The following is a 17118-nucleotide window of genomic DNA, read 5'->3' as shown; positions in this document are numbered from 1 at the left end:
GGTCTTTTGTTTTTGTCCCTAGCCTTCTCTCCAATGGCCAGGCCTGGCCAGGAGTTCAGCTCAGTCTTATAAGAAAGCTGGAACATCAGACCCTCTCCTCCTCAGCATAGTGCTCCTCTCCCACTCTTTTCTCCACTCCACCTGCATGCTTGGAGGCCCCTCCCCCATGAGCTCACGAACCCCCCCCCCCTCCCCATGCTCCTCACCGTCCCAACCCTCTTACCTGTAGAGTCCACGGATGGAATAGTAAAGGAATATGAAGACAAGGAATTCTCCATACAGCAGCTTGTAGATGCTGCCTCGCCAGCAAAGGAGGAGGGACGAGAACGAACCGAGGCGGGCATTGGCTACTTTGTTTGTGTAGGTGATAGTCATGGCTTGGCACTGGGCAGCAGTAGGTGAGCTTGGATCCTGGTGAGCAGGCAATGTGATGTGGGAATGGATAGGAGTCAAAGACTAGGTTCTGATCTTGGACTTGCATGAGTTTAGTCCTGCCCTACCCTGGGCCTCTATTTTCTAGCCTGGGACACAGAAGGCAGGTCTGTGAATTGCCACACATTCTTGATTTTGTATGATGGAAAAAGGCAGCTGCAAGGGCAGTACTAACAGTCACACAGAGCTCAGGGCTTCAGAGCCAGGCAGCATGAGCTCCCAGCCCATTTTCTCGGTTTCCTCAATTGTACTGGAGTGAGTAGCTCCGAGATCTAGTCAAACTGTATTCATGTGCCACAGGGCACTCCTGCTTACCCTTTGTTCTCTTCTCCCCCCAAAAGCTCTTAGTGTGTTCTCAGCATAGATGCTCAATAAAAACTGATTAAACCAGTGATCAACTAACCCATTCCCACCATTCCAGTGCCACCACAAACCAGCTCTTGTCTCTGTGCCTGCACACAAAATTCATTCCTACCTCGGGGTCTTTGCACAAACATACAGAGCCCACATCTCCCACATGTGCTACCAATGTGTGCCCATCACACCTGCATACATAAGCACAGAACCCCCAAAGCCCCAGCCCTGTCCACCTGGGGCAGCCCCTGCTCACAGGCAGGGTTCCAGCAGTTCAGGTAACCCCATAAAAGCTCTGGCCACTATGTTAATGGGACTTTCTGAGACCCTGGGGCAGGTACCCTTGCCCATACTTGGAGGCTGGCACTGCCCACCTAGATAGTGCTGTTATCACCTGACTTTCTAAGCAGAAGGTTCTATAAAGAAGCGCTTGTCTCAGCCCCTCCTGTCATCTGTTCAAGATCAGCAGCCAGCATAGCCTGGTCAGCGTTCCTCTAATTCTTTCCTGGGGGTGTTGACTTATTAGGCTGGAATTAGGTGCCATAGCCCCTCTTCCATGGCTCTAAGTTTAGATTAAGAAATCTGTGCCAGGCGGTGGTGGCGCACATCCTTAATCCTAGCGCTTGGGAGGCAGAGGCAGGTGAATTTCTGAGTTCAAGGCCAGCCTGGTCTACAGAGTGAGTTCCAGGACAGCCAGGGCTACACAGAGAACCCTATCTTGAAAAATAAATAAATAAATAAATAAATAAATAAATAAATAAATAAATCTGTGTCACCACCACTGCGTCCTGACCCTTGAAGTCTTTCAGAGAAGATTTGGGGCAAGATTGAGCTCCATCTAAGGTATCAAGAGCTCAGGGGAAGAAGGAGACTTTGTCCAGGTCTCTGGGGACCCCTCTGGAACAATTGACACATGGCACTGGCTTCTAGCGACCTGGGTGCTAGCCGTGACTGAGCCACAGCATCCTCATCTGAAAAGGACGTGTTGCTCTGGAATATCAGCACAGTTAAAAGTAACATCAATGCATATATTGGTGAGAAGCTCTGATTGGCCACTGGTGACATCATAGGCTGTGGTGGCTTTGATTAGTTGGCAGGGCCTACTAGCAGGTACTTCAAAGTCAGAAAAAGAAAAGGGGAGCAGGAAGGCCAGGTGTGGCAACCGGGCTTGATGCTATTTAAACGGCCTAATCCCAGACAGCCTGAGAAAAACAAAGACACATGCCCAAGCATCCAGAGGGAGCTGGGTGGCATCTCAGCAACTCAGGCAACCTGAGTGCGCCAGTCCTTTCTGTAGGGTCTTCTGAGCACCAGGCTAAGATGAGAGTTTGCCAACAAGCCACTGTCCGTGAAGAGCATGGACAGCAAGTCTTCACTAACTGAGACAGTTGCCAAGACGGTTACCAAATACACAGCTTCTCCGGATCTTAGGAGCCTGATGCTGTGTCCTTGGAAACGTTGCGTTTTTATCAAATGCTGCAGGCGTCTGTGGTTTGGGTGGTCTTGGGAACCACGCTTCTAGGAGTCCCAATTACATTATGCCTTAAAGTGAATCCACCCTCTTACTCTACTTCCTCTCCCGCTCCCACACCCCTTCAGACACTCCCTAAGGAGACTGAGCTTGCAGGTGATTCGGACACACAGCTTTTATTTTTGCCTGTATAACTCTCTGTTCAGAAGGGAGGGGGGATTGTTTCACCATGACCTTGACTACGTTTCTAATCACAGTGAACAATAAAGCTGGTGTTATCCCTAGAGTCTGCTGAGATTGGGGGCAACCTTGGAGGAGGAAAAGTACCCACCCCTCCCTGCCACCCTGTCCCTTTCCTTAATTGGACAGAGAAAGGACAGGACAGTTGTGAATCTGTTTTTTCATCTGAAAAGAGGGTGAGAATAAGTGCTGGCTCACTTACTGCAAGATGAGAGTGAGAGTGATAGACACAGCAGGCCTGGGGAGGATCTACAAAGTCAAACCCAATGCTGTCTGCTCCCCACTGGACAGGGGCAGATCCAGTGCTGCCTGCTCCCCACTGGACAGGGGCAGACCCAGTGCTGCCTGCACCCACTGGACAGGGGCAGACCCAGTGCTGCCTGCACCCACTGGACAGGAGCAGACCCAACTTGCCCAGGTGCCGGTTTTCCATTGTAATGTACAGCTGGGCTGAGAATCTCTGTGGGTTCTTACCCGTTCTCCTCTTTTCTCCAACACATACTGACCTTCACAAGAGAGCTTGCTACCTAATAAGTGCGCTCTCTCTCTCTCTCTCTCTCTCTCTCTCTCTCTCTCTCACTCTCTCTCTCTCTCACACACACACACACACACACACACACACAGAGTCTACATTGAGGTGTATTCTCATGTAGCTCAGGATAGCTTTGAACTTTCTATGTAGCCCAGGACCATGAAATTCTAACACTTCTCTCTGTACTTCCTGAGAGCTGAGATTACAGATGTGAGCCACCATATCCAACAGATAAGTGCTGGGCATCCAGTGCAGGGTTTCATGCACACCAGGCAAGAGCTCCTCCCACTGAGGTAAATCCCAGTCCAATAAATATATATTTAATTAAAGTTGAATATGTTTCTAGCAAAGTAGTTCAAAACAAAACACCTGTAAACACTGCCTTAAACACTGCCTTAACGGATTCCTGCATCCCTTATGTTGGTCACTAGAGGTCACCATTGACTTAGTTCTTGCCAGGGAAGCTGAGTCCAGTTGTTCAGGTGTCAGTGACAATCAAAGTTGTCTTTGGAAGTCGCTGTTATCTCCTTGACCATTACCAGTAACTACATAGTATTTTGGAAGAGCTGGGAAGTGCTGGAGAACTTCTTTGATTTTCTGTGAAGCCCAGTTCTTCACCGTTAACCTAGCAATCCCCTCACTTGCTAGTGCTGCTCTCTGCTTCTTCCAGTCTCAAGATGTCTCCAGAGACACTGTGAACAATCTGCTCCCAGACCCACACAACTCTAAGCACATTCAAATATAAGACATGGTGTCCTACGGGCCTCAAACACAAATGTGTCTCCAGTCAACCAGACAGGCCTCAGGTATACAGTAAAGCCCAAGACATACCTGAATACAGGACCCCAGAATAACCTCCTTGGCTGAGTACCCAGCTCAGCCAAGACCACTCTCCCTTCCCATCCCACAAGAAGTTATTCAACAAAACATCTCTGATACCAGGGTAGAATCTGTTCCAACTCCTGCCTCTAAGAAGACGAGAGTTGAGAGACTCTAAAAAAATATTTAAACCCTTCAGCAGAGGATGGGAGTGAGAGTGTCTGAGAGGCCAGGGAAGCTTAGAGAGGGAGCACTGGAGTTGGTGTTTGAAGCAGGAGTGGGAGCTCACTGAGCCGAGAAGATGTAAGCACATAAGGACAGCCCACGGCAAGTCACTGAGGCATTGCCGAGGGACTGTTGAGTGTAAAACACTCAGGTGACACTGGTGCTCAAACAGACCTTTTGGTCAAGGCCACATCACTACCAATGAACTAGGACTAGGACCCAGGACCTAAAGTCTTCCAAGTTTGGGTCCTGGGCCCTTTCTACCCCGAACCATGACCTCTGCCCTGGAGGAGGGTTACCTGGGACCTGACACTTACCTGTTAGGGTTTCTGTAGGGGTTGAAGGGAGGTCTGAGGAGTGAGGGGTGTGCAGAGAAGACTTTGATGGTAGCAGAGCCCATGCTCTCTAGCCCTCTGGTAGAGAGTCATGTCAGGGAGCAAGCAGAGCACATAGGGCTGATGGGTGAAGGTTCTGGACCCAGAACATTACAGCCTTCTCATCTAGGATCACCATGGCAACAAGAGCATCACAGAGGGCCTGACCTTTGCCAGGCAGGTAGAAGAGGACCAGACTTGGCAGAGGGCAGTAGGCAGTAGGCCCTGGGCTGGGCCTGGCAGACCTGGCTGCTGTCTCCAGGTTCTGCATAGGGTGCCTGCTAGCCCACTCTCCTCCTCTGGGCCAATCACAGAATAAACAGGGAAGAAACCAAGAGGTGGATTAACACAGCTGGACAGGGAGGCAGAGGACATATAGTGCCACTCCAGGGACAGGAAGGCAGACAGTCAATACCTCTTTCCTGACACGAGGCAGCTCTCATTGCTAAAGCTCTGGGGGACTGGCATAATAACCTCTGACCCTTTCAGAGGGACAACAGGGATAAGGTGAGACAGGGAAAGGCTGGGAGATAAGTCCCAGCACCACCAAGTCATATCCCACAGATAGCAATGAAATAATACAGAATAGACCAGAACCAACCCAGAAAGAGACACACGGTGAGAACTCAGCACAACCTGGGGGAAAGCTAGGATTTCTAGTCGTGTGGTGCTTCATGGACTCCACCCTGCCGATACCAGCCAGGTGAGGACCTGACCCTACCCTTACCTCTCACCAAATCCCATCTGTTCAGACAGTGAATTTATTTGTATGTATGTATGTATGTATGATGTATGTATGTATATATGTATGTGTGTATGTATGTATGTATATATGTATGTATGTATGTATGTATGTATGTATGTGTGTATGTATTTAGTTTTTGGTCTTATGTGTATAGGTGTTTATCTGTATAACATATGCATGCCTGGTACCTGATGCAGCCAGAAGAGGGCACAGGATTCCTTGAGACTTGAGTTACAGATGGTTGTGAGTCAACATGTGGGTGCTGGAGATCAAAGTCGGGTCCTCTGGAAGAAGAGCCATTGCTCTTAACTGGTGAGCCACAGTTGACTGAATTCTTGACACTAAGACCTTCTACATAGTCCAAGTTCCTTGGGGGATATCAAGCAGCAAAAGCCTTTCTCTCTGTGGGCTCCTCGGCCTCAGTGAATGGCTTCACCTGTCTATTTCCTCTTAGAACATGGACGCTTACACTGAGGTCCCTTAGCACGCACACACATTATACAACAGATTGTTAGAGATGCAAGGATCTGAGGCTTCCACCCCAGACCTCCTCGGTCATAATGTGCATTTCATTTTTTTTTAAGTTTTGTTTATTTATTGGTGTGTGTGTGTGTGTGTGTGTGTGCACATGTGTGTGCTTGAGTACCACAGTACACATGCGGAGGTCAGAGGACAACTTTCAGGAGTTGGTTCTCTCCTCCCAGCTTGTGGGTCTCACGAATCAAACTAGGCCTGACTGCAAGCACTGTTGTCTACATCTGAGTCAGGTGTACAGCCTGGGTTGAGAGGTTGGCTTCGGGTGATAGAGAGAGAGAGAGAAGTTCATTACTGTTTTCATTTCAAAAGCACTGCGTTCTTTTGTTTGTTTGCTTTTGACACAGGCCTTGAACCTGATGTGTATCTGAACATGACCTTGAACCCCTAATTATCCTTTGCCCATTTCTTAAATGTTAAGATTGCAGGCCCAACTTATGCAGTGCTGGGGATTGAACCAAGGTCTCTTGCATGCTAGGCAAGCACTCTACCAACTGAGCGACACCCAGACCTCTTTATACTTAGTTGAGAATGTTCTTGAACACATAAAAGTTTAATGTTCATGAATTTTGACCTGGCTGAATCTATTCTGAGAATTTTATGATTTTTGCTGATAAAGATCTGATATATTTTGGATTCCTTTTTGTGGAGTGTGTGAGGTAAAGGTCCAAGGCCACTGCGACATATGGGTACCCAGCTGCCCATGTGCTGTTTGTTTCCTTCATTGAATGGGTTTGGCACCATCGTTAAAGATCAATCTGTGACAGATGTATCTATTTCTGGAGAGTCTGCTCAATTCCATTGATCTCTGTGTCTGTCCTGAGGCCAATACTACACTTGTTTTGGTTTGGTTTTTCTTTTTCTTTTGTGTGTGCATGTATGTGTAATATGTATATGAGTACATATGTGTGCATGCATATTGAAGCCCTAGGTCAATGTCAGTGTCTTCCTCAGTGGCTCTACTTCATTGAGACAAGATCTCTTGCTGAGCCGGGCGTGGTGGTGCACGCCTTTAATCCCAGCACTCGGGAGGTAGAGGCAGGCGGATTTCTGAGTTCGAGGCCAGCCTGGTCTACAAAGTGAGTTCCAGGGCAGCCAGGACCATACAGAGAAACCCTGTCTCGAAAAACCAAAAAAAAAAAAAAAAAAAAAAAATCTCTTGCTGAACCAGAGCTCACCAATTCTGCCTAGTCCTAGTCTAGCTTAGCCAGCTTGCCTCATAGATCCTCTGTCTCAGCCACCCAAGTGCTAGAATGACAGGCATGCACCAGCAGGCCCTGGTTTATATAGTGGCAGGCAGTGGGTAGGCATACTGCTTTGAAATCAGAAAGTGGGAGGTAGGCTTGGTGAGTAAGATGACCTCAATCCAATCCTCAGAATCCACAAGTGGAAAGAGAGAAGTTACTCCCACAATTTGTCCTCTGATTCTACACGTGCTCCATGGTACATGTGCACCAATCCTTCCCTCCCCCTATCCCCACCCCCACTGCATGCACAAGCACATACACAAGCAAATAAGCAAAGGCAAAACAGAAGCATGTGTTTTTGGACTTAGGTTATTAGGCTGTGGTTTTGGTTCATTTCTGATGCTGTGCTGAAACACCTGACAAGAGCCCTTCTGGGGAGGAGGCCTTGTCTGACTTATGATTCCAGGTCACAGTATGACCTGGAATGAAACCCATCATTTCAGGGAAGTCAAGGCAGTCAGAACTTGAAGCAGCCAGTCATATCTATAGCCAGGAGCAGAGAAAAAAAACAAAAAAAACAAAAACGGATGACCATGGCAACTGCTCCGCTCTTTCTCAGCTCTTATGCAGTCCAGATTCCAAACCCAGAAAATGGGAGCTCCCATTTTCAGCCTGGGTCTTCCCATATCAACTACTATAACCAAGAGACCCCCGCAGGCATGGCCACAGATCAACCTGACATTCTCTTTCCACGTGATTCAAGACTGTGTCAAGTTGGCAATTATAGCAAACCATTGCAAGGTGCCTTGACATTCCTTATGAATTTTAGGACCTTCTTGCCATTTCTGAAGAATGCCAGTTGCGATTGTGACAGGCTGGTTTTGATTCCGTAGGACACTCTATCGTGTATATGGCATCATTCTTCCTGGATGTGAACATGTACTATCTGTTCAATACCTTTGCTCTCTTTTAATTTCATTCTGCAACAATTTGTAGTTTTCACTGTGCAAGGTTTTTTGTTTGTTTGCTCGTTTGCTCTTGTTGATTGTTTTAAGACAGAGTCTCTCTACATAGCCCTGCTATCCTTGAACTAGTTAGATCAGGCTGGTGTCAAACCCACAGAGATCTGCTTGCCTTTGCCTCCCAAGTGCTGGTTATTAAAGGCCTGAAGCTCCATGCCCAATACAGTGTGTGCAAGTCTTATATGCCATCTTTGAGTAAAAATATTCTCTCTCTCTCTCTCTCTCTCTCTCTCTCTCTCTCTCTCTCTCTCTCTCTCTCTTTCATGCTGCAACTAGAACTGTTTTCATTGACTTCACTTTTGGAGTCTTGATAGAAGATAGAAATGTAAGTGCTGTGTAGCCATCATCTGTTGGTGTCATGTTTTTGGTGTACTAGGCCTTGTGCACACTAGCCAAACTATGTACCACTGTGCTGTATCACAAACCCTTGGTGTCATAAGACAAGGTATGTAGGCCAGGCTGTCCTTGAACTTGTGATCCTCTTCCCTTGTGTCACCACTCAAAGCAACAACTGATTTTTTTTCTTCTTCTTTTGCTTTCCTCTTCCCCTCCCCTCTCATTGAAACAGGGTTTCTTTGTGTAGACCAGATTGGCCTTAAACTCATAGATCCACCTGCCTCTGCTTCCCAAGTGCTGGGATTAAAGGTGTGCAAAGACTGATTTTTGTTTGTTTGCTTGCTTTTATATCTGGTCACTTCACTGAATGAATCTATTAGCTATAACGTTTTTTGGGTGGTTTTGTTTTTTTCCCAAGACAGGGTTTCTCTGTATATCTCTGGCTGTCCTGGAACTATTTTGTAGACCAGGCTGGCCTCAAACTCAGAAATCCACCTGCCTCTGCCTCCCAAGTGCTGGGATTAAAGGCGTGTGCCACTACCACCCAGCTTTGGGTGCTGTTTTATTTTGTGTACGTGAGCATGAGCATGCCTTGCCTCCCTAAGGTCTTCCAAATGCCAAGCAGAGATCCTATCACTGAGCTGCATCTCCAGCTCTTGTTGGGAGTGGGACTTGGTATTTTGAAATAGAGCCACTGTATGTATATGGGTTGGCCTGGAACTTACTATATAGCCCAGGTCTTGAAATTGCAATCTTCTCTCACCTGCATTCCAAATGCTAGGAGTCTAGGCATGCAACACCATGCCTGTGCCCCTCTCTGATAGTAACCAGTCGACCATATTTGTTCTTGTTTTTGTTTGTTTTCGTTTTGATCCCTGAATTCTCTTAATAGTTGTCCTGGGGATCACCTTTACTGTCTTTATCTTGCTTTACTTATTTCTGACTATGTAGACCTGGCCTGGAGCTCAGAGATCCACCTGCCTTGGACTCCTGAGTGCTGAGATCAAAGGCATGCATCACCACCCCTGGCTTAAGTTCATGTTTAGCTACTTTGGAGTTCAAAGCTACTTTGGGTTCCATAAGAACCTGCCTCAAAAAAAAAATAAGTAAATGAATAAATAAAATATGAAAAAGTTTCTGACACTAAGCTAGGGCCCATTCCTTGAACACAGATCCAAACTACAGCACATGTGTAGATAACTCAAAACCTCACACAACCACATAAAGATTTCATCCTCTAATTAGCATTATGGGTTAAACAGGAGACTGGTTGGGAAGATGGCCCAGTCAGTAAAGCACTTGCCTTGCAAGTGGAAGAACTTGAGCTGGATCCCCAGAAGCAATCCTAGAACACATGTTAGGGAGCAAGCAGCGGTGAGTGCTTATCTTCCCAGTACCAGGTCTTCTGCACCTCTTTTGTGTGCTTTGAGACAATCCTATGTAGCCCACGGTCTTCTGCCATGTTTTTGTTTTGTCTTGGTTTGTTTTTACTTACTGGATTCAGTTTCCTTCATATTAGGAGGCTTTGCTCAGTTAGTTGATAATCTTCAGTTTCCTTGTTTATAGCCAAGAACTCTAGAAGCAGGGTTGGCAAGATGGCTCGGTGGGTAAAGGCACTTTCTGCCAGGCCTGATGACCTGAGTTAAATTCCTGGGACCCACATAGAAAGGAAAGGACCAACTCCCATATGTCGTCCTCTGACTGACACATGTGCACCATGGCACACATGAATCCGCCCCAATAAATAAATGTAATATGAATTTATTTTGTTTTGATTTGTTTTGTTTTCAAGACAGAGTTTCTCTGTGTAACCCTGGCTGTCCTGGAACTCCCTCTGTAGACCAGGCTAGCCTCAAAATTAAAGATCTGCCTGCCTCTGCCTCCAGAGTGCTGGGAAAAAAGATCTGCGCCACCACTCCCAGGTATAAGAATGAGTTTAAAGTTAAAGAAAAGAAAGGACTTTTAATGAGCAGAAAGAGTAGAGTGGAAACTTTAGGTCTGGCTTGGTCTACTTAGCAAAACCCAAGACCCTGTCTCATGTCTCAGAAATAAAACAAGATGGAAGCTGGGCATGATGATGCACTTGGGAGGTAAAAGCAGGAAGTTTAGGAATCCAAGGTTACCCGTCTTTGGCTCCATAGTGAATTTGAGGTCAGCATGGGCTACATGAGATCTCACCTCAATACAAAAGAAGACATGGATGGGATGCTGCTAAGAGTGACGGTCAAGTTCCCTTTACGTACACTTTCCTATGCTGGACAGTTACAGAAGTCTTAGACCTATTTCTCAGGCTGGCCAGAATCCCAAAGCCAGATGTGTGGAGAGTAAAGGTCTGACCGTCAAGAGGTGTGCGTGTATGTGTGTGTGTTGGGGGGTTGGATCTCAGTGTTCAGCATTTGCAATTTCTAAACTCTCTCAGGCAGCTGATACTGATCCAAAGAACCTTCAATTTACCATCTCCAGAGAGTTTTAGGTAGGATTCAGAAAGGTGAACTGCCTGGTGGTATGATGGGAACAAACCCAGGGATGCAATTGCTTCCCAGCTTGTTTGGAACCAGTGCTCTACGCTTTACTGCCAATGCAGAGGTCTGCTGCTGCCAAATCCAATGTTCTGCTTCCCGGTTCTATCTATTAGTCTCATCCCCTGATGGCAGATTTTATCTAGCTGCTCCTTGCAGCTCTTACAGTTCTTGCTTTAAATATTTTATCAGGTATCTATTAATTTAGAACTATATTATTTATCCAATGAATTTAACTTCTATTTTTATTTTTTAAATTTTTACATGTATATGATATATAATATATATCATGTACATAACGAATTTCACTCAGTTTCACCTCATTCGCCTCTTTCATGCCTCTCCTTTCTTCTTCTCCGCAAGTTGCTATGCAACTTCCATGTCTTCTTTTTTATGTGTGACCCACTGTGTATGTTCGGGTTGCTTGCATGAGCACTGGTGGGAGGTTATTTACTGGAGTAAAAGCTACTTATCAGTGCCTACACTACTGAAAAAAAATCATTCCCTTCTCCCCCAGCAAGTCTCAGCTGCCTACTAGTAGCCCAGCAGGGCCAGGTGGGACCTTATAAGTACTTCCACCATCCAAGATGAAGTGTTGAAGGGCCTGCTCCTGGGTAGTTGATGGGTACAACAACCGTGTCATGTCCAGAAGACAGAGGTTCACAGCACTCCTCCCTCGCTCCCCCTGGCCCTTACATTTGTATGTATCCTCCAGAGATTCAGTTCTCTCTCTTGCTGGGTCTAATTTGTTATGTAACCCCTTATTTTGAAAACATATTCATTTGGCCATTGAAATTTTTTTCTGTGCTCCTTAATGATCGATCTCATGCTGCTTATTAACCTTAAACTTCCTGCTTTGCATAAAGGAGTCTGCTATCTGGAGCCTTAGGTTATTTCTGCAGAATCTCACTCATTGTAACCAGCATCTTTGTGTGTGTGTGTGTGCTGGTGATCTCTGATTGACAGCCCCTTGGTCAATGTTGACTCATGGGAGTCCTGCAGGAATAGAGTCAGATACTTTCTTCCATAGACTCACACAGTTCTGTCATAGGATGTCACCAACATGAAATATTTTGGCTCTCCGAGGTTCATGTAGTTGCTCCACAGTCAGCCCCCACCCTCTCTGCTGGTTGTCCTCCTGCTTGGTCCTTAATCTCCTTTGTAAGGAAAGAGATCTTGGCAGCCAACAAGGCCTCAAAGAATCATGGCGTCTCCCTAGGATTTGTTTGTACAGAGTCACATTATGTTGCCCAAGCTGCTCTTCAATACTGGACTTAAGTCATCCTCCTGTCTCAAGTAGTTTGAATCACAGAGGAGCCCTCCCATGCCTGGCTTAGGGTATTCATTTTCAGTAACAGAAGGGTTCCTCATTGCTTCAAGTCCAGCACATCGTGAGGAGCAGAAATGACCCCGTGTCTAAATGCACCTAGGAGTCTTCCTGGGTTTTGAGACTATTTCATGAAGCTTGGGATGACCTTAGGCTCACTATAAGCCAACGCTGATCTTGAAGAATTCCTGATCTTCATGCCGCTACCTCCCAAGTGCTGGGGTTACAGGACTACTTCGCAGCGCTTGGCCCTTAGAACTGCCCCTTTGACATGGAATTCCAGTCACATTAGCCATCTGCTGAGGACCTCCTTGTCCTTATGTGCAAAGTCTAGACTCAGGATTCAAAGCTTCCTGCCACCCCCATGATCTGGTCCCTAATTCTCACTTCAGCCCACATCTTTCAATGATTCCCTTCCCTCTCCCACCCCCTCGCCTAGGATCATAGGTTCAGGCTAGGAATTGCTGGGTGAGTTTCCAGAGTATCCTATACTTCCCTTATTTGGGTGCCTTCCACTCAGTGTCAGATTCAGCTGTCTGAATCTCATCCCCTACTCACCACCACCTCCCAAGCTGAACTTCATGAATGGAGAGATAATGCCTTGATCACTGACATTCCATCCCCCCATATCAAGTGGAATTAAATGACCAAATGAGTATCTGCTGGGCTCCCAGTGTTCTCTTGTTAATTCTTGTGAATTCTTGATATGTTAAAGATGTGGCCCCTTTGCCATTGGCTGAACATGCTCTTCTAGATTGTTTGCCTTATAATTTTTGCCATGGGTGATGAGGGTAAGGGAGAGGGCTTGGAAAAGTTTTCAGTGTTAACATAAACAGATTGGTTGATTATCTTCTGTTTCTATCCTGGCCAGTGCTTCAAGACTGGCCAAGTCACCCTCCCTGAGATTTGATAAGTATTTTCTGCTGCCAGCCCCACTCCACTCACCTTGCTAATAGAATGAATGAATGAGTGGATAAATGGATGCATGAATGAATGAAACAAATGTTAACAGTGCTCCTAGAGCATTTAGAATGAACTCCACATTCTTTAGCTTGGTCTCTGAGACTCCAAGCCTTGCGCGCTCTTCCCAGCCTTTTCTGCCTTTTCTGGATGATGCCCTATTCATCCCCAAGCTCCCAGTAGGTTGAAGGCTCTGCTTCTCTCTGGACGTGTCTGCTTTGGCTACTCCCAAGCCTGCTGCTCCCCCCGCTCCCTAAAATGCCCCACTTCTACTTTAACTATTGCAAATTTCTCAAGCTCTACTGATTCCAAAAGCCCTCGTTTTCAGTGCTCAGGAGCCAAAGACAGGAGTGTTGCCCTGAGGTCCAGGTCAGCCAGGTTTCATAGTGAGACCCTGTTCCAGAAAAACAAGAAATTTGGGTGGATGAGATGGCTTGGTGGGTTAAGGGTGCTTGCTGATAAGCCTGACAACCTGAGTTCAATCCCTGGGACCCTCAGGTGGAAGGGGAGAGCTGACTTTTGCAAGTAGTTCTGACATGTGGCTTATGCATGTCCCTTCCAAACTAAATGTGAGAACAAAGCAAAACCAGACAGGGCTCACCCAATATCCATGAATCCCTAAATTAAATTCTCAGCACGCACAAACTGGATTTGGTGGCACGGGCCTGCTGCGACCCAAGCACTGCAGGAATTCAAGGTCATCCTCAACTACCTAGCTAGTTGGAGGCTAGCCTAGGCTACGTAAGACTTCTCTAAAAAGCACACAAACCTCACCGATCCCTCTTTTTGGAAAGGTGAGCAGGGGAAAGATGAGAAAGTGATATTGGAAGTCAGACCCAAGTGTCTCCACTCATTTGTTATTGGCCATATCCTTTAGGCTCCCCGGTATCTTCATCCCAACCTCCTTCTCCTTTAAAAGATGAAACCTGGGTCTTATGCTTGCTAGGCAGGTGCTATGCCACAGACCTATGCCCCTAGACACTAGTTCCCCTCTTTAAGACCTTAGTCAGGTGTGATAGTACACACCTTTAATCCCAGCATTAAGGAGGCAGAGGCATGTGGATATTTGTGAGTTTGAGGCCAGTTTAGTCCATAGAGTGAGTTCTAGGATAGCTAGGGCTACATAGAGAAACCTTGTCTTGAAAAACAAAATTAAGCCGGGAGGTGGTGGCTCACACCTTTAATCCCAGCACTTGGGAGGCAGAGACAGGTGGATTTCTGAGTTCGAGGCCAGCCTAGTCTACAGAGTAAGTTCCAGGACAGTCAAGACTACACAGAGAAACCCTGTCTCAAACAAACAAACAAACAAACAAACAAACAAACAAACAAAAACAAAAAAGAAAAGAAAAACAAAAATAAAATAAAAACAGGAACAGAAGGTAACAAGGACCATATTAAATGGGTGTGACAGCCTATGTTAGCAGGTCAGAGCTGAGCCCCACATTCCTTCATATGGACTCTTCCACTCCAGTCATATTTTCTCATACTTGTGTTGGTCCCTGAAGGTCTGAATGGCTCTCAAACTCATCAGGTGGCTGAGCTTTCCCGCTGGGCAGATTTGAGTGACCAAACAGGTTTCCTCTCTCCAAACCAGCCCAGACCCCAGGGGCACCTGGATACATTTTCACACACCTATTTGGCCTAAAATAATTCCTCTCTCTCTCTCTCTCTCTCTCTCTCTCTCTCTCTCTCTCTCTCTCTCTCTCTCTCTCTCCTACAGTGGCTTCTTCAGTCTCTAAATTTAATTTCCAAAGAAGTTCACCAACACCAATGCCCCCAGACATCAGCAACCCCAATACAATGAGGAATTAGATAAGCAATTCTCAATCTGTGGGTTGAGACCCCACAAAGATAGACTATCAGATATCCTGTATATCAGATATTTACATTATGAGTCATTATAGTAGCAAAATTATAGTTATAAAGTAGCAATGAAATAATTTTATGGTTGGGGGTCACCCCACCATGAGGAACTGTATTAAAGTGTCACAGTGTTAGGAACTTGGAGAACCACTGACTTATATGAAAGGTAACCCTACTCCATTTTAACATAGGTAAACTGAGTCTCAAAAAACCATTGCTACAGTTGGGTCTGGAGCTTATGTGCTTTCAAAGCCAGAGAAAAGAATTTTCTCATGAGGTCCTGAGGGTGGGGAGTACTAGGGAGGGGACACAGTTTGAACCACAGAGTAGTAGATAGGAGGGGGTGTCCTGACTCTCCAAGCCTCTCTCTGAGTCTATAAAGCAGCTGGTGGCACACTCTCAGAGGCCACTCTGGCACTCTATTGTTTTGTGACCATATACAGCTCACCATATACCAAAGGCCATCTCGACTGAGTCTTTTGAGGAAGAGCAAAGATGATATGTGACTCCAAGGCTGAGGGTAAGGAGCACAAGAAGTGTGAGTTTAGCATCCCTGGAGCACAAGAAGTGTGAGTTTAGCAGCCGGAGATCTGTTTTTTTTTTTAGTTTAAGTCAGCATGCTGTGTCCATTTAGACAAACACACCTGCCCCTAGCACCCCAACTGTCCTAGCAATAAAATGGAGTCTGTGGGATGGAAAGATCTATGCTAGCATGATCTTCACATTCTTAGAATTCTCCAAGAGCTGTTCCTCACCCAGCCCTGCCTGAGCCCAGACTGTCCCTAGGGTCTGACTTCATCATTGGCCTGACCAAGTCTTTGACACCATACAGCTGCCCCCACCAGCCATCCAGCCTTTCTGTAGAATCCTGGCCAGACTTCAGAGCCCCATGGAACAGGGGCTGCAGGCAATCTTCTCTGTCGGGCCTGGGGGACACAGGGAGTGGGGTGTCCAGGCCCATGTTTGAACGTCCCAGTCTCTTCCCTTTCCCTCCCTGGAGTCAGCATCCTTTCCTCCCTCCCTGGTGAAATCTGAGCTCAGGGATCCAGGGAGAATTCTGGCAGCAGAACATTCCATCCAGTTGTCCAAACACTGCACAGCTGGCGAAGGGAGGGGCAGCCAGAGGATCGGGTCAGGAGCCCAGAGGTTGTGTTGTTTTCTTGGAAATGAGGGAGACCTTGCTGGGGGAGTAGGTGGGCTTTTAAACCCTGGCTGCCTGGAAAGGATCATAGGACAAGGAGGACAAAGTAGTCCCCTTTGCTCACATTGTCTGGGGCCTGCTTGCTCAAGGTCATCCTGTGGAGTGCCTGCAAAAGTAGATTCATCTACCTCAGAGCCTGCCCAGCCAGGTCTGGGCAGCTACCTCTCGCCTTGGGAGTCTCCTCCTCGTGACCAGACTCCAGGCTCAACCTCAAGCAATAGGGGGAGGGCAGGCAGGGATAAGTATGAATAGCAAGCCCCAAGAAAGACACTAGACAACAGCTCTGTTGCCAGCTGGCTCACTCCCAACTGTCTTCCAGTGCCCTCATCAGTGACCCTGAATGACTCTTCAAGCCTCAGTTTCCTGATTTGCAAGAGAACAGGGTTGACCCCTTATTGCCTAGCAAAGGTCTTCACGGATCTTCCCTTCTAAGCAAATGCCCAGAAAGTAGCTCATTTTGTGTGTGTGTGTGTGTGTGTGTCTCAGCACTTGTGACTCAGTTTCCCCACTGAGCACCCCCAATGCCTTTTACTACCCTCCAGGTCTGGTTGCGTCAGGGTGGTAGGAGATACACTCCCTTTCTGCACATCCTGTTTTCTGCTAATGGTTTCCAGGTGAGCCCTTGGTTGCCCTGCAGAGGAAGGTGGGGGCACTAGAGAATTTAGTAGGGGATGATCGAGGAGCAAAAACAGGAAGGGGGTGGGAGCAGGCCATGGAAAATTCACAGCCAGGAAACCCTCCGACAGCATCTGGCTTGCATTAGGCTAAGCAGGCTTCACAGCCTGGAGCTCTGCAGAGATACTGTTATCCGCTGGCCTGGCCAGCGGGCTGGGATGGGTGTGGTGCTGGTGGGGAGGGGCTCAGAAGGACCCAAAGGCTGACCAGAAACAATAGTGAAAGTAGAGAAGGAGGTTAGGAGGTGACACCAGGGCAGACAGACCTTCCATGCAGGTTGCTGTCTTCCATAAGGGAGAATA

At 46.9% G+C, this 17118-nt stretch overlaps 2 protein-coding genes across 2 annotated transcripts in view; one reads left to right on the top strand and one right to left on the bottom strand.

Annotated features, from left to right (window-relative positions):
- Window positions 1-4549, bottom strand: part of Best1 (bestrophin 1) — a 16408-nt gene extending 11859 nt beyond the window's left edge. The window contains exons 1-2 of the mRNA XM_021151749.2: window positions 4391-4549; window positions 224-411 (exon numbers count right to left, since the gene is read on the bottom strand). Of these exons, the coding sequence (XP_021007408.1) occupies window positions 224-375 (152 nt within the window). The 5' untranslated portion in view covers window positions 376-411; window positions 4391-4549. The remainder of the gene's footprint in view (window positions 1-223; window positions 412-4390) is intronic.
- A 77-nt stretch (window positions 4550-4626) lies between these two features.
- Rab3il1 (RAB3A interacting protein like 1) overlaps window positions 4627-17118 on the top strand; it is a 34935-nt gene continuing 22443 nt past the window's right edge. The window contains exon 1 of the mRNA XM_021152417.3: window positions 4627-5150. Within this exon, the coding sequence (XP_021008076.1) occupies window positions 5122-5150 (29 nt within the window). The 5' untranslated portion in view covers window positions 4627-5121. The remainder of the gene's footprint in view (window positions 5151-17118) is intronic.

Source organism: Mus caroli, unplaced genomic scaffold (genome assembly GCF_978045245.1).
Source record: "Mus caroli unplaced genomic scaffold, Mus_caroli_1 scaffold_20, whole genome shotgun sequence".
Taxonomy (NCBI): Eukaryota; Metazoa; Chordata; class Mammalia; order Rodentia; family Muridae; genus Mus; species Mus caroli.
Note: the sequence above shows the minus strand (reverse complement) of the source record. Positions and strands in the feature narration are given on the sequence as shown.